The 24,637-nt window shown below is 39.3% G+C and overlaps 1 protein-coding gene across 1 annotated transcript; it reads right to left on the reverse strand.

Annotated features, from left to right (window-relative positions):
* Nucleotides 1-266: 266 nt before the first annotated feature.
* Nucleotides 267-23,910, reverse strand: pdgfra (platelet-derived growth factor receptor, alpha polypeptide). The gene is made up of 29 exons (XM_088915673.1): nt 23,630-23,910; nt 20,472-20,562; nt 19,748-20,041; nt 19,081-19,344; nt 17,901-18,031; nt 16,788-16,950; nt 16,164-16,353; nt 15,543-15,658; nt 15,118-15,429; nt 14,268-14,534; nt 13,858-13,988; nt 12,560-12,728; nt 12,114-12,303; nt 11,549-11,664; nt 11,339-11,465; nt 10,756-10,952; nt 10,192-10,286; nt 9,771-9,903; nt 9,388-9,492; nt 8,628-8,738; nt 8,157-8,310; nt 7,155-7,321; nt 6,706-6,821; nt 5,682-5,804; nt 5,227-5,338; nt 4,517-4,616; nt 4,298-4,403; nt 2,631-2,866; nt 267-2,327 (listed from the first exon to the last, which is right to left on the reverse strand). The coding sequence occupies exons 2-29, from the start codon at nt 20,536-20,538 to the stop codon at nt 2,180-2,182; spliced, it is 4,440 nt and encodes a 1,479-aa protein (XP_088771799.1). The 5' UTR covers nt 20,539-20,562; nt 23,630-23,910; the 3' UTR covers nt 267-2,179.
* Nucleotides 23,911-24,637: the final 727 nt, after the last annotated feature.

Raw genomic sequence — 24,637 nt, forward strand, 5'->3', positions numbered from 1 at the left:
GAGAAGCACAATGGAAGCTGAGGTGATTTTTGTCCAATTTTGTGAAAAGATCCAGCAACTATAACTGTTTGGTAATAAGCCCAACGTGGATAGAAATACATGTTTTTATTCTTAGTTTTAAGCTTTAAATACAATGTGTGCCCTGTTGTCATGGTGCCCTCTGTTTCTTAAACCTAGGTTTTGCTCCGCTAGCACTGCCTAAATGTGTTTAGAAAAGGCCTTCCACTTTCGGATTATGACAATTTAAAAAAGACCCATATTCATCATCATATTTTATATCATTTATTGAAATATAGAACATCTGAATTTACATACTGCATATTAAGGAAGAATACCACCTATAACTGGGTGACTATTCAGAGTTACAAGTCGTTGTACCTTTTTGAGCAACACTTCTCCACCACCGCCTGGCCAACCTCCTCACCAGCGTTCACAACATTGTCACAATGAAAATGTACTTTTTCCAAAGTGAAATAAAAACTCTTAAAAAGGAAAAATACAAAAGTGCAACAGTTGTAGGTGCCTGTGGAATACGTCACAGTCAACATTAGAAACAAAAGGCAGTGACACAGCTCTTCCGAAGACTTTACAGAGTATTTAAGGAGACTATATAAGATACATATGTACAGAATGATGTATAACATCATGTAAAAGTTTCTAATGTCCTTGAATAGGCAAAATAAAATTCTATACAAGTTTATGCCACATTGTAGACTCGTAGGGCCCATTTTAATGTGAAGTAAGGTGTCTTAGGCAACTTTGTATTATTTTTCAGACATACAGAGCTCATCATCTTTACTTCATTTTTTTAATTAACACTCAAGTAACATAACTAAATAAAACATGGTGAGCACAGCAGATACACATAACCAGTTGAAGAGACCCACTAACTTTCTGTGAGTTTGATACCTGTGATGCTGTCTTTTTTCTCCTGAAGAATACTGTTGGTAGTATACAGAATACCCTAAGGACTAAAGGATCAGATTTTTGTTCTTATTACAGTAAAAGATGAGTTCAGTATGTATGATTGTCTTGTTATCGTTGTTCTTTGGTAATAGACATTTGCTTTTTATTACATTAAAATGGATTTACATGCAAATGAAGGCCCCAGTAAAGTCTTTATTAATGCTTGTGCTTCCACTTTCCACTAGAAAATCTTGATAGTATTGATTATGTTGACATTTGTTGAAAATCATCTGGCATGAAATAATTATTAAAATAATTTTGCTGGAACATTTTTACCTGTATTCCTCAATATTATAGGGCACAGACGTCGGAACTTCCTATTCTATTCACTATAGGAATACTTTAATTCTTTTCTGAACCTGTACCATAAATGTGTACCATAGGAATACCTTTTACCTGTAAAGAAGGAGTCACTGAAAGACACACAAAGGGAAATAAATGTTTTACAAATTATGACACTGTTTTCACATACCTAAGATCACCCAACTCCAAATATTCACAAATATCATATACTTTAAATGAGATAGTAGGTAAAAAAATAAATTTGACTGCTGCACTTAGATAGCTGCTAGCAACATTATACCACAAATAAAAACAATTTAATCCTGTTTTGTGCTTCATCAAAGTAATAGGAACTGATGAGTGTTCTGAATGCAGGACAGAAATCTGTAGCACACTAACACATAGATGACAAGGAAGGAGACACAGCTCTGTCTCTGAGCTTGCTGGCTTTTCTAGGCAGATTTGTACCTTTTGGGGGTATGTTGAGTGTTATTTTCCCCCCATTTAAATCTGCCTTAAATACCAGCTGTAGTGGTTCAATACAGAAGAGGCAACGGTCATTAATACTGACTGGAGAGGTAAAATGATGCAAAGTATCTTACACTGACAGCACATCTTGTGTTTGAATGCCCATAAGAAGATATGAACATGTATTTCCTCCTGTATCCTTGTGTGCATTGCTTCCAGCAGGTAACAACCCATCCCCGAGATCCAAAGAGCAGTGCTCACTTGAACACATGAGCTTGAAATGTCTGGTGTCTGAAATACTGTCCTTTGGATTCTATATTCAGTCCCTTTCTTGCTCAGCTTAAACACCACTGCTGGAGTCTTTCATGTGTCAGCCTTAATGCAATGAAGTGGTCACTGTTTTTGGATAAAAGGAAGTCTTCTTGGGAATGTAGATTCCTCTTCATTCATAGCTTATTTATTTTTACAAGAAGCTGTCCTCCACAAGGTCTCCTGAATCCATGACTAAATCATCTATGATTTCAATGTCTTCAATAGTTTCCCCCTCCCTCTTAACAAAGGTGGAGCTGCTGGAACCCGTCTCTATGGCACTCTCTTCAGATGTCTGTGAGCTAGAAAACAAAATGAAATGTTTACTTATTATTCATTTTCTTTGATAGAGACTGAGAAGCAAACGTTCAAAGACACCTTGGCAATATTAATTTACTTTGGTAAATTTCCCCAAGCATTTGTGTATTTCTTTCATGATTTTACCCTGGTTTTATTGTAGTTTCACACTAGTTTCACATGGTTTTAAGAGGCTGTCAGTATAATTTACTACACTGGACCCTGGTATTACCTTTGTGTACTAAAGTAAGTACAGTAGAAGGAACAGACTGGTGGTGCCTGTAGCTCAGGTGAGAATGAGAGGCTACCTGTGTCTGTTCCTCTTGCTGTAGTCCTCGTCTGAGACTGGGTCCAGGTCTGGCAAGGGAATGATGTAGCCACTGTCTGAGCTCAGTCTCTGCTCGTCAAAGCCACTCTCCCGGTCTTTCGATTTGTCGTGGTTCTTGTAGGTAACTCCAATGTAAGCATCTTCACACTCCGTGCGCATGCGGGTCACCGCAGGGTGGTCACTCTTGAGGAAGTCGTGGTGAACTTTCTCGTAGCTCTGTAGAAACAAAGACCATATCAAAACACTGAGCAAACATGTACTTGTAACCCCCAGTAACTCCAGCAGTACACTGTCAAACTGCTTTCCGATATATTCCATTTCTTTCAGACTTCATGTGCTATATAAGCCTTGACAGTGTGACATGTTGTGAAATGAAGCCTGCATTTACAATGCTCACAATTGCTCACAATCACAATACATGGTAGCTGCTTGGCTCATGGGGACCATAAAAGTACAAAATAATAATACACTAATAATCAAATAATAATGCCAAAAAGTACATAATGATATTAAACAATGTTCACTTCTTATCTCAAGAAATATTTGTTTACACTAATGACTGGTGCAAAGGCGGGAATGCTGAATGAGATTAAATGAGAGGTGCATTACTTCCAGTCTGCTTTGGCTTCTTTAAGAGTTAAGTACTGTAATCACAATAGTTTCATACTCTCCAGCTGAGGAAACTGTGCAGCACATTGTGCACCATTGCTTGGAGAATCGCTGTAAAGTAATCACAGACTAATCACAGACTTGAATACAGGTTTGAACCAGTACTGCTGGATCATTGGGCTCATTCTGCACATTCTGCATTCTTCTTTTTCCTGCTGGATCCATTTGCGTATCTATCATATATGTTTTCAGCACAGTATTGAAGAAATATGCACTTCTGCCAATAAACATGATAAAAAATTGTAAATAGCAGTGATTCCAGTTTTAGAAATGGTAAATGACTTGGTGGAGCATGATGCACTGCTCATGCAATTATTCCCTTTTTTAGCCGTCTGAGGTTGTCAGGAGTTTGAAGTCAGCTTGTGCTCATGCAGAAATGCCAGGTATTAAAGCAGTCTAACTTCAACGCTTAATTGTGACATTGTCATGCCAGAGTTTGCTGGACACTGAAAGTGCTAAAAAATCAGAAGACACTGCCAATCATGAGGCCACACCCGCAGACAACAAACATATCTGCTAGCATCACATTCAATGAGCTAATACGCTTTTCTCTGAGGAATTACAGCATCAGCTACTGATGCTTGGTGAGGTTTTTCTGAAGCTTGTCAGAACATGGACCACTATTACAGGGTGTCTGACTACAACTAGAAATGAAAGGTGAAATAATTTGCTTGCAAATCATTGACATGATTTAAGATAGATCATAGTATTATGTTTCATTGTTGAAAACTAGAAAACCCCTGTCACCTATATGATTTATCTTGCCAGAGAGCAAGTTTGCGCTAATCTCCTGATGAATAGGATAATCAAATAAGAAAATAATTACATAATTCTTAATTGCACTGTAAAACAAGCTGTAGAATGTTTAATTACTTTTTAATTTTAGAATTACTTGCTGTTCAAATCATGAATTTGAATCTCATGGTTGAAAGACGCCTTCATTCTCGTCACTGAGCAGGGAAAGGCAGAGGCACACACCTTCTTATATTCTGGAGGCAATAAAGATGCCACCATCTCACTCAGGCTGTGGAAGGAAGGCCTCTTCTCCGGTTCGCTGCTCCAGCACTTCGTCATCATTTCGTATCTACAGGCAGATGGAAGGCAGAGGACCATGAACCAGTGGAAGGCAAAAGATACAAAACCCCCGAGCGGGCAGGGAGCAGATCTAAAGCCAAGAGCAGGGTGAGTCCAACTTACATGGCAGGGGTGGCATGTTCAGGCTTCGCCATCCGGTATCCACTTTTAATCTTGTTGTAGAAGCTGGAGTCCACCACCATGCCTGGATAAGGAGTTCCACCTAAAAACAAATTAAGACAGAATGATGACATTGTCATTTCACCTCTTTGACAGCTCCCTGGGTACAAAGCTTTTTTTGTCCTTTTACTTTTACTCACAGACTTTGTACCACACTTACAGGAACCTTATCTACTCTTAAAACCCTCTGGACTCTAAACACTACAGAACTGACTCGTGACAGACTGTATTGTCAGCATAAAATTTCATACAATGTGATTGAAGTTGCAATGTTATAGAGATTACTGAGGAAATATTGTGAAAGTGAGGTGGTCTAACCACGTCAACAATGTTCACTCTCTACACCACAGAATTAAAGATTTGTGCAACTAATTGTCTCCTGCATCTGAACTTGTACAATGTGGGCAGAAAGCCCCCCAGCTAATTCCACCATTCCTCAGTGCTAGCGGCACTCCACCTGTGGTCTGCCACTTCCATGAGCTGTCAACCACAGCTCTAATAAAGCAAACTCAGTTATAATACATTTGATTACAGCAGGTATAATAAGTATCATGACCAACAGCTTCTGGTTTTCTGAATGTACTGTGCTGGTGTTATGAACTTTGTATTTTTTAAATCCTGCCTGAGAAATAAACACATAGTTTGCAACCAACCTAGAGAGAAGATCTCCCACAGCAAGATTCCGTAGGACCAGACGTCACTCAGAGTCGTGTACAGATTGTCAAAGATGCTCTCAGGAGCCATCCACTTCACTGGGAGGAAGGTCTGTGTTTAAGCAAACAGTACCATAAATTAATCAAATGCGGCTGAAGTGAATCCTTTATAACACAGGGTCCCTGCACTCTTTCTAAAACAATATGCAAATTATACTCTTGCAATAGCATGAGTGTTGTTTATTAAAGAACCTACCAGTTATCTGGTGTTTCAGGAAAGTAGAAAGCACATCTTACAAAATTTTCAAGGTGATTGCACGTTGAACAGATATTTGATTTACCACTATGGTCACACAGCACCTGCTTGCAGAATTGTCTTGAAGCAAAAAAAGGGCTCTGTGGCGACCCTGTCGCTCTGTACAGTACAGCTTTGAAATGCATGGGAGCATACTTACACTGCCTTTTGAAACGTAGTTGTTGTCATGCATGATGTCTCGAGCTAAGCCAAAATCACAGATTTTCACAATCTTTCCTTGAGACAGGAGAACATTTCTCGCTGCTAAATCACGATGAACACACTAGATACAAGAGAAAGGAAGCTAATATTAATCAAAGTGGAATTTCCTACCCTCCATGTTAAAGATTACACAACTCTTTCAGTAAAAAACATTCACCTCACTCTGAGCAAAACTTTAGTAAAATACCCCAAAACACTTTAAACAGTTTGCACAGTTCATCTTGCTTCTCTGTGCTACGAAGAACAAAATATATGACACGAGGAAGTGGAAGAACTCCCATACGATAAACACATCTTAAGTTTTGGTGACCATATAATTTTACTTGCGGCAATATTTAAGGGCAGCACTGCCATGAAAACAGATGCTCCACCCAGAACATAACACATCCCTCTGGTGCACATGGTGATGTTAGGCTTCAGCACATGAGCTGCCATCTTTCAGCACAGGAAAATGCAACATTTCTTGGCTTTTTACTTTGCAAGCTGTCATCATCATTTTACCTCTATATAATCTTTGGTTTTCCTGTCTCTTTGTTGTTTATATGCTTCTTCTTTCAGTAGATGGCGATGTTCACTTAGAAGTGCACAAAATAGGAGTAAGATGAGAGGAACTATCAAGACCTGAATCATTCATTTAATAGGGCACTACAGTGCAGCTGTGGGTACAGACAGAAGGGGCTCTCCTGAAGTGCTCCCCAGTTACCAATCACAGGTAATAAGTAAAAAGGAAAAGCCGTGGAAAATTGGCTCCCTGGCATACAGACCTCATTTGAATTTATCAGCAACAACCCCATTTGTCATGGTCTTGTGTGAACACCTAGCACTACATCTGTCCCAGAGGCGAAGCACCAGATCAGCAGATAAATATTTATTTTGGTTTGCTTGTTTGTGGTCACTAGAAGGCCCAAACTTGCATGCAAAAGCAATGCTGGCTGAAACAAAACAGATGTAAACCAACTTACGTTTTTAGAAGCCAGGAACTCCATTCCTCTCGCTACTTGGTATGTGAAGCTCAACAAGTCCATGAAGCTGAGACCTTCACTGTTGTCATCTGACAGCAAATTGTTTACTTCAGTTTCTGTGCAATTGAGAGAATTATATTTAGCTATAATGACTAACATTTCATTAAAAATGTATATATAGAACTCTGCCTGATTCTAAGTTACAGTAAAAAACTGCATATTATACTCTGCAGTCATCTACATATTATGCTCTGCAATCATCTACTGTGCAATTATGGTAGAAAAAGTTGTATCAGTAACATTTAAGGACATTCTCATGGTTTGATGTTAGACGACACGTACACTTTACCATCAGCTAAATTGCTGACTGCAGGCTGCCACGCTAACCATGAAGAAGTGTTCAGAAGGAGGCAGCGTGGTTTTTTGCCCTGAACTAGCTGGAACCATACCGGTTAGTGCCTTCTGCTTGTGGGATGGCGGGTGGTCATAATTTGATCTGTGAACGTCAGAATACTTCGAGTCCTCTTTCATCTCCAGCATTGGCACATACTGGGTTGTATCAGCTTGTTTCATGTCCATGTAGTCCCCTTGGCTGCCAAAAGACAGGATGACGTAGCTGCAGGATGCCAGAAGCAGGAACAATTAATACTTCTGTTTTCAGGAGGCAAACAATTAGGTTTGTTTGAGGATCAAACTGTATTTTCTGAAATTCATTGATTTCTTAATTCCTGGATGTGTCATGATGAGTGCCCTGTGAAATTAATTTTTGTTGCAATTGTCTTTGCTACTGGGTACTAACAAAAAGAAGATCGAGTCCATTGGGACAAAATTAGAGAAGGAAGTACGGCACAGTATATTTGCGGAGGATTCACAAAAGGAACAGTTTGCTAATTTACATTGCCATCTCACATACATTTTATACAGTGGTAGAATAATTTTGTAGTCTGGACAATACAACCATAGTTTAATTAATTGAATACAACTGAAAATGTTCATTACAATTCTAAATTCCATTGAAATAGTAGTAAGTGTATTTCTGGTGTAAAGCATTTTAAAAGTATCCTAATGCCTGTTCATTTCAGGGTCTATACCACCTCCACATGCTGGACATGGGTTAGTCACAGAAAATCTACAGAAACATTTTGTGCTATTAAATGTTCCACAGACAAGGCAAGATGCATCAAAACAAAAGAAAAAAATGTGTTCCTTCATGGCTGCTAATATTTTCAGAGCAGAGAGAAACTAATTTGTTTCTAGTCAAATTGCTTTGGGTCAGACTCAATAAATTTATCTGAGGTTTTCCATTAGATCAGCAACTTGGTGCTTCGGCTTCACCCCTTCCAGTGCATAAAGAATCACTTGGGTCCCAAAGAGTCTGCTTCTCCATGAGCACAGGGTCATGGATCACACAGCAGATGAAGAAAGGAAAACAAGCAGCCTGGGCTCCTCACCTTCTTGTGCTTTCATCAGCAGGGTTGATCCCAAAGATGTCCAGGTCCTTCTTCATTTTGTCTGGGTGCCTGCTCAAGAAATGTTCCCTGTTCTTGTGCAGATAGTTAACAAGGTCTCCATAAAAGCAGTATTCAGTGATAATATAAATGGGCCCTGCAACACACAGACAAAAAACAGTCAAACTTTGTCATCACAAGTGCTTTGTGAAAAACCCTATTTTCCATTAATGTGCACTGTCCTAAACATTGACTTCCTGCTGAATTTCTCTGTCTGAGACAAGACACAGACATAGAGTAGATGACAAGCCTTGCACAATTGACACCTGAAGAAGGCTCCACGGCCGAAACGTTGTGTTTTCTTTCTTCTCTTTTCAGCAGGGAATAAACCTTTACTTGTTCCTTTGAACAACAGACTGCAGAAACCATGCAGTGCATTCAGTACATTTGACACAGATGCAGTGCTAGTTTTACCTGACTTGGTGCATGCTCCTAGCAGGTTGACAATATTGAGATGGGGTCCCAGGTGGGTCATTATTTTCAGCTCTGACATGAGGGCCTGTTTCTCACTTGACCTGGCTGTAGCTGCAAGTGAAATTCACAGGAAATCTCTCAGCCTGTATTTAAAGGAACACTTCCAAAACTTATATTAAGCATAATATGGTGTATTTGTATACTAAAGACATATAATCCATTTTATCATTTTTTTCTTTTCTCATAATTTCATGGTATTTTTGGTGTTTGGAATTTGTACATGGCAACTACACTTCATAATATTAGTAAAAGTATGAATGTGGTGAAATTAAATTCATCCACAAGGAATAAAAAACAATCTAAACTACAATATCTTGATCAGGCTTAAAAATAAACAACTGTACAGGCTGAAGTGAACAGTAGCTGTACTAAATTTTAAAGGTTAAATAAACACCACTTTGCACAGAGTTTTCTGGAGATGCTGATGCACCCATTTAAAACTTTTCCTGTAATAAGCACAGTGTACTTTATGGTTACAAGTTAAATAACGGCTATGTGTTGAACAAGGTCTGCATTACAGAGGGCATATTAAACAATTCAGTCATCTGTGCAATTATGGAGTGTGCACAAAACACAGACTGTGCCTTAACAACCTAAAATTATGGTGTTGCAGTTCTTTCCAATAAATACATTGCAGCATATTTTTCCTCAAAATACACTTAAATATTAAATACAAATAAAGAATAATACAATAGCTCACGTTTCAGCATTTTTACAGCAACTTTCATCACTGGTTGGGACCGACTCAAGCCATAAGCTGTCCCTTCTACCACTTTACCAAAAGCACCAGAGCCAAGGATTCGACCTGCAAAACAAACACACTAGATGAACATCATGTTCCTTTCTGCCATTCAGAGCACAGGCAGCTACTGAAACAGGATAGTGATTTTCACCAGAGCTGCAAGAAGGGAATCTTGCTTCGCAGCTCTGCTGGAGTTTTAACACCTTGTGCTTCACAAGGAGATGTGAAATATCTCTCTAGAAGATTCATGTCTCTCATCAGAATGTGTGCCATACCTCAAGTAAATGAATGCTATCTCTATATATCTATCTGGCACATGATAAGGAAGCTGTTGACCTCACCTAGTACGAGTCCATCACGGGGGAACTCCCATCGGGAATCATAGGGCAGCTGCATTGGATCCACATAAATGTATTCATGTCCATCTGGACTGATGGACTCAATCACACGCCATCTTATTTCATACCTGGGTTTCTACACAGATAAAAAAACAGTTTCCACATCAAGCAAATGAAAACGCAGAATTTCAGTTATGTTTTCTGTGGCAAACTGTAAGTCAATGCAGTGACCTTTCCCACAGGGATATTACACATTAAAGACTGATAGGCACCTGGAGTCAAGGAGAGGTAAAACTGCACATTTGCTCTCAATACGTCAAGACCCCACACGGTCACTCGTGAATCATCAAGGGCCCCCTAAAGTGCTGGGCAAATGGCTGATGAGATCAACTGTGAGAGGAGGGTAATGAGTCATCTGAAGTACCTGTTTCCAGATGATGACCAGCACAATGAGTGACACGATGACAATGACCAGGAGGACCAGCACTGCAGCCGCCACCGTCAGCTCTGACCGTAAAGCTGGAACAGATAAAGATGCAGGAATTTAAAAAAGAGGCGTTTATTCACCTGTTCTAAGAAAATTACTCATGCATGCTAAGCACCTCGTCTGATGGGCCTATATGCAGAAATGAATGTCCTGCCGTGTTAAGAGCTCACACTTATCTGCTAATTGTTTAGACTTCTGACACAGTCTGCACTGTAGCTTACTGCAGCGAGGTGTCCCAGCTCCATAAAACCAAACAAGAAGCTCTTCTAACTTAGCAAGACCAAATGGCATGAGGACAGTCTAAGCAAATGGTCTTTCATGGAGTACTGAGCTTTTGTGCCTTGTTTTCAAAATAAAAGATATCTCTTCTTGTCCCTAATAGTTAACATAACACTACTCTACCTCTGTTCTTAACAGCAGCTGCTGGTATTATTTCTGTTTGCCACCAGCATACGGTTCCTACTAATACATTACTAATACTGTCATATTAATAATACTTACTGTTTGAAACCAGCTTCACTTCTCTGGCAACTGCAGCAAGTTCATTCTTAGCCAGACATTTCACTGCCAAAGTGCCATCCAATTTGGAGAATATAACTTGGCTTTCAAGCCTGTTCTCTTCATCTAGATGGTTTTCCACAGTAATATCAGTGGAATTCACAGGAAGAACAGTCCACATGGATGTATCATTGGCACATCTGAAATGACATGACACAGTGGGCATTGAAACATCACAATTGGATATGCAAGAAAAAATGTCTGTGACCTTCTCTGACAGCTTGATGACAGCTATCTGAGGACATCACTCCATTCACATCTACCAAGGAAGACCATAATGTATGCCTATAAAAGGAGAGTGATGTGAACTTTTTTCTCTTTTGGCATTACACACGAAGTCATCTATGAACTCAAAAAACAGCACAGTTCTGGGCTCTTGCTTTGAATGCTGAGCTAAAAGGCAGACAGCAGCCAAATAAGGGTTAAGGTTTACAGGAAAAGATATTAAGAGAAGTCTAAATTTAATGTGTTTATGGAACCATTCTCCCCCACTTCTTAAAACAAATCAATAAACAGAAGTTCTTACTGCTTGATATTCCTGCAGATGAACCACTCGACCTCAGGTGTGGGCAACCCCCCTGCGATGCACACCACAGACTGCCCACTGGCTGATCCCTGGTGCAGGTCCATCAGGTCTACTATGACTGCTGGGACTGCAGAGAAACAGTAGGACTGAAATGCAGATCCAGCAACAGATACTGCTGTTTGTGGAGGCACAGCGATGTCCACTCCTTACCTTTCACCTGCAATGAGAAGGTGTAGCTCTCTGTCTCATTCTTGTTGTAAACTCTGATGGTGTAGTTGCCACTGTCCTCTTCTTTAGCTCGAATGAGCTTCAAGGTGCTCTTGTAACTGTGAAAGAAAGCTCACAGATCAGCACAATATGCAAACATTTGGAAAATGTTTTTTTTAGTAATGAATCATTTCCACAGTAGTAATATTTTAACAACTTTAAAAAATCAGGACCTAATCATGAATATCCATAAAAGCTTTTAAGTAAAAAACACAGAAACAACACAGTAAATCTAATGCGTTTCCTCAGAGTTCTGATCTTGTTCACATTTGTAAAACTGAGATTGGAGAAAAGGATGTTATGGAAATTAGTCGAAGCCAAATCACAAACTCATAATATGTACCTATTTTGAATGCTTCTCCGACATAAAATAGAACAAAACCAGTTGATAATAGTAGCATAGCAGTCTTGTCTACTATGTGTTCCTTTGCTGACCCTAGAAATCCATCACTCTTTCAGGCTTCTGTTGTTCCAAGATGAGAAGAGTGAGAGGATGAGATGATTCTACCTGGTTTCACTGTTTCGTTCCAGAGTGCTGACTGTTTCAGCATTCACTTCCTTAAGTGCCACACCATCTTTGAACCAGATTGCCTTGGGTTCAGGGTAGGCCTCAATGTCGACTCTGAATTCCTTCACTTCATCCAGCTCGGCAAATTCCTTTTGTGAGACCATGGGGTCCAGTTGTATGAATCCTTTCTCTGTAGTGAATAAAGAAACTCCTTGATTTCACCTCTTTTAAACAAAACAATACCTTTTACCATATCTCAAAGACATAGTGTCTACTGATGTAATCATTATATTGTTAAAAAACAAAAAAATAGAAATGTATTCCTGGAATTTGGGTTATTATTATTATTAGTAGTAGAAGTAGTATTTGTAGTATTATTAGTAGTAGAATGGTAATATCACAGTAAAGAGTCATGTTAATCGGACTGACAGGGGTGCACCACATACCGTACACTGTAATGGTCACGGCCTTTGTTATCATGTTGGTGCTCATAATGTCTGTGATGGAGCACTCGTAGACTCCACTGTCCTTCAGAGAAGCATGCTTGATAGTGAGGCTATAGCGGATTTCAACATCTCTTTTGTTTTCCTTCAAGGTGATTTCCCCTCTGCCTGCCTGTGAACAAAAAGAAACCCCTGAGCCATATATTCTTAGGAGCAAATCTGTATACGCAAATATTGCTCTGCTTGTACGTGCAACAGCAAAATGTAATGAGAACAGAAAACTAAGATGTCATTTATTTGAATAAGTGAAAAAAGATTTTATTGTGAGGATGTGTCTAAGTTTTCCATTAATACTTTGATTTGAAAGTCATAAAAATATGTTTTGTAACAGTTTGAAAGTACTTTTGCTTCATTCAATATTATGATTATTAATGATTATTAGTGAACTATTTTTCACTTCTTTCATTCTTGAAGACTTAGCTCTCCTGAATGGCCTCTCGTTCCTTCTTTCTAATGTTCTGCTGTATCTCATTGATACAAAAATTATTTATAGCTACCCAGGTCACTGCTGCAAGTTCTTCCTTTCCTGGCACCTAGTCCTACATGACACAACAGTTTTCTTCATGGGCTGAAGCATTCTGAGTACTCTTGTAGTACCATATGTCTGAAGACTGGCTTTAATAACAGGAAGAGTAGTTGTATTGTAAATAACTCCCTCTGAAAAGCAGCAGCACACTTCCCTGCTGCTGTGCTCTATCAGTTGGTATATGTTTGTTGAGCTGCTGAGGACCTGGCCTGTCTCAGCTCTTTTCCAGTCGATCATGGTGACTGACTACAGTCAGGTGACAACCTGGTGACAACAAGTAACCCTATACCTGTGTTAAAGCACTGTAAGTACAATTACAGAATAAGAAGCTTCTTCTGTCAGGATGGTGCCATTACTTGTTCTCTAGCTTTGGACTGTCCTTGGTACTTAGTGGTTACTGCATGAGCAATGTAGCATAAACATTTATTATGAAACTACTTGGCAAATGGAATGAAACCCCAATCCTGAGGATGGGGCCTTCAGAACCCACCATCTTGCCCCCCAGTGCTGAACGGACTGAGGCAAGGAGTTATTTCAAGGAGGATAATGGAGTAGAGGGATGTGACATTCTCATCATGACAAATGGGTGTTTGCTACCAATGCTTTGTTGGGTATAAGTTAGTCATTCACTCTCGAATTACAGTTCAAACTCCATTTAAAATGTGATTAGAGAGAAAACTTATGAGTCTGCCTATTCAGTGACCTCCGATCTTACCACTTTCCCAGGGTACTTCCAATTGTCCTCCAGAATTTCACTTCCCTTTGCCACACAGGTGACATTTATGGTGTCCCCCACCAACACTGCAGTGTTTGGAGCCTCGAGGTCAACTTGAAGCTCAGAATTCGCTGAGGCAAGAGAGAATGTAATGGTCAACTATCAATATGACCTATTCAGTCAGCGGAGAACACAGGGGAAAGAATTCAAGTCACAATGAACTCATTAATGTCACGGCCGAAGCAAACTTGAAAATAAAATTGTGATGCAACTGAAAGTAAATCCACTGATTTCTACAAGCTATTAATTATTAAATAACAGTTCATAGGTCTCTTTTTCTTTTATAGGAATACTAGTTTGTTGGTCTTTGTAAATCAAATCTAAGACAAAAGCTTTACTTGCAAACATACCTATCCAGCCATGAACAATATACTCTTCACTTTTGTACTCTTCCCCATTAATAATAGTTTTGCAAACATAGGTTCCTGAAGGGAAGATCCCAATGGCACCTATTTTGCTGTCATAGCTGCTCAATACAGTCTTCTGTGTGTCTGTGTTGAAGAGGGTGACACTGGTATTCGGGTTTGAGACACGGCAGGGGATCTCCATTTCTCCCATAGCTGCCATAACATGGGTCCCAAACACTGACACGGAAGGAACAAATGGCGCCTCTGGATCTGTGGGGAAAAACAAGATAACTTCATGTTTCCAGACTTCATTCGCAGCAACTCAGGATGATGACCCGAGTCATTATTTCCATAGATATTCACTTTACTTTTACAATAAAAGCATCAGGTGTTACCAATCTAGACTGACTGCAGCAAAATGAAAAATTTGACACCAGAACAATTCCACTTTAATTAGTAAACATGATTCCAGATAGAAAATCCTTCAACAGTGATCCTTGTTGCTATGAGGGGAGCCTAGTGCAGTTATCAACAACCATCTGGGATCCCCAGAACCTACCTCTGAGCTTTTACTCTGGGATCACAATAACAAAATAAGAAGCACATATGTCAAGTTCATCCCAGGGTGGTACAAGGGTTGTAACAGGGTGAAAAGATAACCAGAAGACCAAGTTATCAGACATACAGGAAAAATATTTAGTTACCACAACAATGAAAGAAAATGTGATCTCAAAGTGTTAAACAATATTTTTGCATAATTCAAGATAATCTGATATCTGTCTTCCTAACTATGTTGTTTCTTTCAAACAATGCTCGAATCAATTTATGAAACCACAGGGGTGGTTTAACACACCTGGAACATAGATATAAATGGAGGAATATTCCAAGTCTTCTGTGTTGCTGCTGTTCGCATCCTTGTAGTAGCAGGAATAGGAACTGGTGTGGAAAACACTGGCATTCTGCACACTGATAGAGACAACAAACTGTCCACTGTTATCCTCTTCAAAGTTCATGTGGTAAAACTCCTCATCCAGGGGAATATCCCAATCCACCTCCCTCTCTCCGGAGCAGGTCAGCTTGAACGAGGAATGGAGCTGCACAACCATTTCCTTCTGACTAGGGGAAATAATCGGCACCACTTGTTGGTGCAGAGCAATGGATGGAGCTGGGAGAAAAGCAGAAAAACAGCATCTAGTCATTCAAAGTAACTCTGAAGTCATCAACAAAACCAAGGAGTAGTTTTTCAAACTCAAAGTGCATATTGTCTACTTATCCTACCTTTTACTCTCAAGGAGAATGTGAAGCTCTTCTGATCATTCTTATTCTCAACCTTAATAGTGTAGTTGCCATTGTCTTCTTGGGTGGCCCCAAAAAGTGACAGAACACTTTGATACCTGCAACAATGGAGTGAAAAAAGAAGTAAATTGTCAGCTTTATGATGTATATGAAGTGTTACAAACCAGCAAGGAGACATTTTGCTGAATTTGATCCAATAAGACGAGAGTTCTGAGTTCAGCTTCAGCAGAAACCCAGGCTTCCGTGTTATATAAAGAATCTAGAGCTATCACATATGAGCACAGTTTAATAACTAATTAATTTGCAAGTGAAACCCAGGCTTCTGTGTTATATAAAGAATCTAGAGCTATCACATATGAGCACAGTTTAATAACATTAATTAATTTGCAAGGGAAAAAATATTTTACATCATACTTTTATATCTGAAAATATTCATAATATCTCTAATGTACTTCTTTAAATACATATATTTTATAATTTATAATAATTGTATAATATATTATAAAAATATTTCAATTAAATTTATGTTTGATGTTACACCTGATATTTCTTTTAAAATAAACATTTAATATTGGAGAGCACCAAACTGAAGATTCTGTTTACCTTACTCCATCAATCTTGGTCATTGTGCTTCTTGTTGCAAAATTGTCATTTTCGATTTCAATATCATCCTTCAGCCAAGTCACTTTGGGGCTTGGATGAGCATTTATATTGACAGTGAACTCTTTATCTTCATTCATGTTTGCAAATTCAATTCGACCAAATAAAGGTTCCAAAGAGATGAATCCTTTCTCTTTAAAAGAAAGAAATGTGATACTTAGAAGCAGCATTCTGTAACTTCTTACTCATTTATCACCCCCATTTGCTTTTAGCCTCTGCCATACAGTTACTGAAACTGAAACAACCAAATGGATGCTTTTTTTCTCTTTGCAAAACCAAACTGCTGAGCAAGAGAAGCATAAATACAGCTTTTAAAAGGGGCATGAGCACATTCTAATGAAGACTGGCTACTACTAATTAAAAAATGTGGTTTTACTTTGCAGTGAAAAATCCTCTAATTTTGTGTCTGCAAAATACAAGATGAAGATTAATCATCACTTTGATTACTACAGTGTTACTATGTGCAAGCGCTGAGTTGTACGAGAAATGTACAAACTGCTTATAAAAGTAAAATTCCAAAACCATGTTCATTGCAGGCTGAAACAGCAATATACAGCTTAGACATACCATGAACTGAGATGGTCGCTTTCTTAATTTTGGTCTCCTGTGTCAGGATGTTTGTCAGAGAGCATTCGTAGACTCCACTGTCCAGGACAGAGGCCTGGGGGATCTTCAAGGTGTAGCGCACAGTATCTTTAACCCTCTCTTTTAACTGCACTGCCTTGCCAGCCTGAAAAAAAAAGAATTATAACTGAGAACAAATTTCTTTTAGAGCAGGCAACAGCAAGGATACAGGAATTGTCTCTTTCTGGACTTTTTAATCTCCGTGTTCTGCCTCCCTGTTTAAATGTAAAGCTATAAATCTTGAAATGTTTACAAGAAAGAATTTCAAAACAAAATATTAGGGATGTGCCCTTTCAGAATGGGTAGAGACAATGAAATTAATAGAGAAGATGCAAAATAAATGCTACAGTTGCAAAAAATGTGCAACTTTTAACAACAAGTTAAAGAAACCTCACAGGTGATAAATATGCATTGCATTATGTGGTCAATAAGTTATTTTGTTCTGTGCATCTTTTGCTCAGTTAAGACGCAGCACAGGCCATGAAAAATACTGTAAGTCTCTAGTGTAAATAAACAGGAGGAAAATCAACACATCTGCAAAACAGACCAAACAGTTAATCCTTACATTCATTCTTGCCCTTTATATTTCAGACCGTCTTGTGTTTTTTTTTCATAATGCTTTCCAACATCATACCTTACAGTAGTCTCTTGTACTTGCATTGAGTTACTTTAATAAATATTTTAAAGTCATTAAAATATATACAGTTAAAAAATACATGTGCCACTGTACCACAAGAATGAGATTAATCCTATAATAAGAAGTTAAAAACTGATAATGAGGCCCAGAAGAACTACACAGATGCACATACACTTTAACAAGTACCACCTTCCTGTTAGTGGCTGGATTAAATACTCTCCTTTCTGTTGTGGTGTTACACAGAAAAGTCTTACTGTCTACAATACTGAACATAGGAATAGTAACAGATAACTGTGATCATCTATAATTAGCTGTCCAAGTAGGAAATTAAGTTGCAGCAGAATTGTGGGTGATGCACATTACTGATGATAATTGGTGATAATAAGATTAAAGAGGCATTTAAACTAATAATTACCCACCTGTTTCACAGGGTGTAGCCAGTGCTGCTCAAACTCATCACCCAGGGGGGCAACACAAGTGATGCTGAAGGGAGCTCCAGCCACTACTGCCGCCTCACTGCTCTCCATCTCAATGTGGAAATCACTGCTGCCTACGAAAGATGCAGAAGGGGGTGATACTGGATGTACAGGGCCAGTTATTCAAGCCCTATAACTGTTCCACACTAAGACTTTCAAATAAGGTCTGTGTCTTTTTCACAAGACACCATCTGAAAATGTTTTTTTCACAGAAGTCCAACTGAAAATAAAATACTAGTATGTGGAACATATAATGAATTGATTGGTCGTTACCTTTTTGGAAAATAAGACAATGCACAGAAACAATAAATTTACCAAAAAAATGCTTTATGTAGAGAAATATATAATTATATATTATATATCTCCACAAACCTATTTTATAACGTAATATGTCAGTAACACTAATGTACTATGAATATTATGTGCACTTGTAGTCACTGTGCTATTGAATTGATACTACTGTAACTGGAAGAGATTACAGAAAAGTGACAGGAATAGTTCCTAGTCTGAAAATCCCATAAAACCGTTTGGAAAATGTGCTCAGCTTTTCTGAACCAGGTTGTGAGTCTTTCAGCTATTTTGTGTTGCTCAGGTGTCCACTCACTAGGGGTCACTGTATTGCTGTAAAAGCAATGCAACACAATGGCATTTCCTGCTCAGAGCCTCGGGAAAGCAGCATTTCAGAAGCATAATGTTCCTCCTGGTTCTTCAGCCACTTAGCACTGAAACTACAGTCTGTCTCAGATAGAACAATCTTCTAAAAAAATGGACCTTTCCCTTACTTTATTATGGATATCCCCTGAAGAGCACAGGGCAGCTATTATGAGTGGAATGAGGCCAAAATCACTCTTAAACCTTGTTCAAATTTATTTTTTGAGGATAAGGGCTGTCAAAATTGTTTTCATTGTTTCTTACTGGTTCTATCAGATGAAAAGCTTCCTGAAATGTGGTCCAAGATCTTGCTTTCATTGCTTAGAAGAAAATTGAGCTAGCAAGGTGACAGCATCTAGAGCTATTGCTGCAAAATGTTATTGCATGATCTATAGCAGACAGTGTGAATGTTGCCATGATGCCTCACATGCACTGAAAGGAAATAACTGTGACAGAGACATCATGAACTTACTTTTGTCATCACCAACTGTGTACAGTGCGCTGTAATGTCTTACACCAGCCTCAGTGGTTTCACAAACGTAGGTGCCACTAGCGAAGCTGCCTATGAACCCTCTCTTGCTGTCGTACAGGCTGGGCACCTCCGCGCCTGTCTCCACCTCCTTCAGGCTGACGAGAGAGCTGGGGCTGCTGGTGCGACACGGAATCACCGCAGCAGGAGGGTCTGCTTGGACGTGCTGCCGGGGGGCGTCTTCAGGCACAAACGGAAATGCTGGGTCTAAGGAAAACAGTACAAAGCAAGAATGAATAAAGGGAAGTCGTTTAAATTATTGTTAAATGGTCTTTTAAAGCCGGGTGTCTCAAAACAGAAGCGCACAGCTCTGTAAGTTGGCGATAACTGTGGAAAACCAGATACTCTCAGTTGCTGCACGTTCATTTTCTAACACTGTCACAAAGAACAAGTAAAAAAGACATCCTGTAAAGTGGCAGGAATAAATCACCGGATTTGAAGAGAAGGAGAAAGACAGTCTGTACTATCCAGACAGATAGGATACAATATTCATAACACAGCTCTCATCTATTACATATCATCATATGTTAGGAAAAAGGTTTTGTTAAAAATGCTTATCCGCGATCACAAGGTTTCGGCGAAATCAGCAGATACGATATACTGTCCTTACCAGGCACATATATGTATATGTTTGCCTCGCCGAGCTCCGCGCCTTCCGCCGCGCCGTGCGCCTTGAAAGCGCAGGTGTAGAAGCCGGTGTTGAACGCCGAAGCGTCAAGCAGCAGCAAAGTGGAGAATGACTGTCCGGAGGCCACAGCCCCGTCGCGGGAGAGCGGGCCCTCCCAGAGCACGCCGCCTTCACCGGTGCAGTTCAGGCTGACACTGGAATGCAGCGGGACGACGAGCTCTTCCTCGGCAGAGGCGATGACCGGCTTTGCCTTCTCGCAAACAGCGGTCTGGAGGCCTGAAAATACACCAAACGCGCACGCAGGTAGAGAAGCGGGCTGTGATGCCGGTGGCACACCTCTCCTGGCGGATCTGTCAATTCAAGTTCAAACTTTTGTCACCTTGTCCCTCGTTTCGATTCCTGGTATTATTATTATTATTATTATTATTATTATTTTATAGTTTACATCAGAACCTGTGGAATGCAGGTTGTTACAGCTTCGGACAGTTACCTTGTCTGTGTCTGCTCTGTTTTGTGCCGAGTGTCAGCTCACAATATGACAAGATATACTGTCCCCGTGTCAGGACTGCTCCAATTATTATAATATCTACCTCACGTTTCAACACGACATAAGCTGCATTTTAACTACAGCTTTTTGTGTCTGTGATCGATAAATAGGCTTGTGTTTGTTAAAGGAGCAAAGAATATACGTCAATTTCTCACCAACCTGATAAGATCCCGACCAACATAACCCGAAGAGCGAGGCGCATCTTCATCTGCAAGAAGACATCCATTTTGGTCAATTTTTAGGTCATCAACTGCAAAAAAATAGATGTGCATCAGTTTTTGTGCATGAAGTTACAAAAACAATAAATACATCTGTACAAAAAAATGAAATAGGGATCATGAAGAATGCTGAATTTTGTTTCAGGATATGTTTTATTATTTCATATGAATTGGTATAGATCAAGTTAAACTAGCCCTTTGTTCTAGTTCTGCTCGGAAAAGAAACGGGTTTCTAAGAAAACAACCTACATGTACCCCTTGACTCAAAAAGAGGGGAACTCTGATGAATCATCTGCCACAGTTGTAATCGACAAGCGGGTCCGTTTTTAAAGATAAGACATTCGGACATTTCACGCACGTTTGTTTTAACATATATATTGTATTATTTTATGAAAGACGCGACTGTTCTGTTCCATGCATAACTCTGCTTGTAAAAATAATGCCATTACATTTCAATACCAAGAGAGGGCGCTGCAGCACGATATTTGTTTACCAGGCGGAAGAACAGAAACGTTTCAAGATTTTGACAACACATTTTTTACATGATACATAAACTTATTTTGCAGTGTTCTGAAATGCCATTTTAGGCGGTAGATCTAAACTCGGTGTTTTAAGAAAACGATGTGATATCTAAGTAAATACCTAGGGCAATAAACTTAAGAAAACTTTTAATAAATGGCATAGATGTAGGAAATGAGGGAAATATCATTTTAGGTCGACTGACCGCAAATGCTGTATGAATGGTACGACATCTTAAGTGTGAAAACATAAAACACGAATTTAAAAAGCTACATCTATTCTGTCTAATAGTGAAAGGGCAAGTAAGACGAATATTTAGTAGGTTGAATTAGTCATGTTTGTAATGTCTAATTATGCTGAAGGAGGCTAAGCTAATGCTTGAGTTTCTGGCTATCCTTGTACGCTCCTGAAAGTTTCTGGTCCAGCCGAAGCAGAGAGAGGCGGTGTCTGTGTTTCATCAGTCCGCTGCGAGAGCCCCTGTCTCCTGTCAGGCGGCGGGACGAGCCGCCGCACAGACTGCCCGCGCCAGCCAGCGCCAGCACAACCCCTCACCACGCTTTCGCCTGCCTGACATGCCCTCGGCCGGTTTTGTTGAACGAGTATTTTAATGTTAAAAATCAAACTCATTTAATGATAAAACAATTTTATATATTTTAAACGCTGCTTATTTTTTTCACATTAACTGATTCGGACACGGGCATGCATATATTATTCATATGAATGCCCAGAAAATAAGCTATAATTTGTTTTTGTTGTTGTTGTTGTCGCTCCTTTAAGGTCAAAGATCGTTACATTTACCATAGGGAACACAAATCCTGACTTTTTACATCTGGATTTTGTCATAGAAATGATTACGATATCGAGCGCATTAGAAATTTGGGAAATGTCCGACACTCTCCTTTTGGAGTTGAACTTCGTAGTAGGAGTTTGCGTGTATTTCAATATAGGGCTGCGTATAATAATTTCGTACAGAGCCCTCGGAGTAGAGCATTCTGCACACAATGTAAAATATGTTCAGAAAAAAAAACATGAAGTCCCCCTCCGCCCAAGATTAATTTTATTCCGTTAATTTTATTTGTCGTTTGAGAAGTATGGTAAGTATTTTGTGCAGCTCCTCTTCAGAAGAGCGCAAAGGGAATAATTAAACTTGGCAAATCCCGGGATGTTGAGAATTTAATGAAAAGGCTTTTTCTTAGTGCTTTTTCGTCCGTCAAACCCCCCACGGGAAACCTGTTTAAGATTCTTTCAATGTGACAGATATTTAATTAGTTCGGACAATTTCGGTGCAATGTGCCATGTGGATATAGTTCTCATTTAACGATCATCCGTGAAATCCTCATGGAATCGCAGTCGCGATGCTGGTAGAATACGGAGAGGAATTCCCGTAAGACTCCCGTCTTCTCCTGTGTTACTATAGGTGGACTAGCGAGTTTAGGAATAGCCGCAAATTTCTCCCCAGTCTCAGTTCTTGTCCTCAAAAGAGAATAATAAACTGATTCAATTCGTTCTCTCCACAAAGCCGTCGCTATTTAATTGCATCCCAGACCTGACAAAAACATAAAGGAAGGCAGCGTTTTCAAACCTGGGCTCCCAAAAGACGGAGTTAGAAAAAACTATCCGCACCATTCGTTGAAGTTGGATAAAAAAAAAGCGAAGACGGAAGAAATTCAAGAGAATTCTTCAATCTGACTAAAAAAACAGAATACCACTATGTACAGCGGAATAACGAAAAAAAATAGAATGCGTTTTTTTGTTCAGTTAAACCCAAATGTTAAAATACAGCCTTTATAGTTGCGTTTTCCAAGCTTTAAGTTCCCTTTGGCTTAATGTTACTTGGTTCCAGTTATCCATTCCAAAAGAACATCCCAAACGAACCTTTGTTCCATAAAAAATGTTTTAAATTCCATTTGCGGGACTTTAATTCGCTTCACATCCAGTCTCAAATGTGTTTGCCATCACAGCCTGCAGCGCATCCCTCAGACCCAGCGAGCCCCTGATGTGAATCGTCCCACTGTGAAACAAGAGATCGGGATTTTATCCATTTCGCCACCCGTTTCCAGGGCATCTTCTGCAGTGCTCCAGCGCACCGATGTGGAGGAAACACTGTATTATCCGTGTAATGTAGAATGACCTGTATTCCATCAGATTATTATTTCAAAAGCATTTTCTGCTTTTCGGAAACCGTCTCGTCTTCATGATGAGCCTCTTCGTTTTTTTTTAGGAATCTGCGTTACATCCCATTTCAAGCGGTACTCTAGTTTTTGGAGCTTCAAAAGCCTGCGGTTCTCCGCTATGATTTTAGACAATTCATTAGTTAATAGTTAAATTAAATTACTAGTTACAAGGCGCATCCTAATTGTAAAACCAAAATGTGCATTTGCTTTGATTGAAATTAAAAGGTTGCTTTATTTCAATAAGTCAACGCGTTCTGACTAACAAAACGTATATGGATTATGATAACTCTTTAATAATAATGTGCAATTAGTTAATTAAATAAGGAAAAGGTTTTGAGAATCAATAAAGTGGACCCTTTAGAACCGCACAGGTTTGCATTACCTTAAAAATAATAAGTTACAATACCTTTTAAATTCTCTTTATTTCCTTAAAGAAAACACTGACTGGATTTACAGTCTCATGGATGCTTGGTTAGATCCAGTGATCTTCTTCCCGAAGGTCTTGCTAGCTGTTTTCAGAGGTAATCCACAAAGCGCAATCCACAATCCAGAGCGGTAAAGAGAAGCTTATGTGTGCCCTGTACCTCCTGCTTCCACGGCTGAGCTTAGTAATGGGCTTCAAGCACAACGACTTGTAATTGATTCAATGTAACAGTCCATCCTTCCCCAAAAAACTAATCATCTGCCTTAAAGTAAATAAGTATCAGGAAATGAGCCCCCCTCGGGTCGCTTTCAAAATAAGAGTCGGAGCTCTCACAGTCATACTGAAACGGGAGTCGGATTTCGCTAAACTTTGCACTTAAAACTTTTTACACGGGGAGGAGGGCCATAGTACTACCAGGCAAAATCGGTGTCTTCTTTTTTTGGTGGGGGTGGAGTATTAGACTTTTTTGGAGTTCTTCTGAATAAAGGCAAAGTTTACATTCATATAAAAATGATTGTTTAACCCTGTGAGTGGCATGTTTAAATGTAATTTTATTCTCCAAAACGTAGAGAGCTTGGCTTAGGCGAAAATATTAAAGATGATAAAATGGTCTTGTGACAAATTATACTGTATTTTTAATTTCAGACAACTTGTTAGACAGTTTTACAATTTACCCATTGTAAAAATACTTAACAACCTATATAAAATCCGAAAGCAAATATTTTTCATGTTTAAATGCACTCAAGCAGAGACACGCGGTATTCACAGTTCTCGGTAAAACTAGCAGGCAATGCAAAAATGTAGAACAACGCGTCCGCACAGCCTAGAAGAACAAAAATACAACATGAAGTATAAGGTGGACGTGAGTGTTTTTTATGTCAAACACCAAATCTCTGGTGTGTCGCCTTCAACTGTAGAATTAGTCTCATATGCTGCTATTACCATTCGTGGGGGCAGGGGGCGCTGGGATATCAGGGAAAATACAAACTA

The sequence above is a fragment of the Atractosteus spatula genome, chromosome 1 (genome assembly GCF_055471065.1).
Source record: "Atractosteus spatula isolate fAtrSpa1 chromosome 1, fAtrSpa1.hap1, whole genome shotgun sequence".
Taxonomy (NCBI): Eukaryota; Metazoa; Chordata; class Actinopteri; order Semionotiformes; family Lepisosteidae; genus Atractosteus; species Atractosteus spatula.

Coding starts and splice junctions, on each gene's coding strand:
- pdgfra (XM_088915673.1), bottom strand. CDS start 20,538: ATGGATGTCTTCTTGCAGATGAAGATGCGCCTCGCTCTTCGGGTTATG. Junction 7,322..8,156: donor GCTGATGAAAGCACAAGAAG/GTGAGGAGCCCA, acceptor GGCATCCTGCAG/CTACGTCATCCTGTCTTTTG. Junction 5,339..5,681: donor ACTACGTTTCAAAAGGCAGT/GTAAGTATGCTC, acceptor GCTTAAACACAG/ACCTTCCTCCCAGTGAAGTG.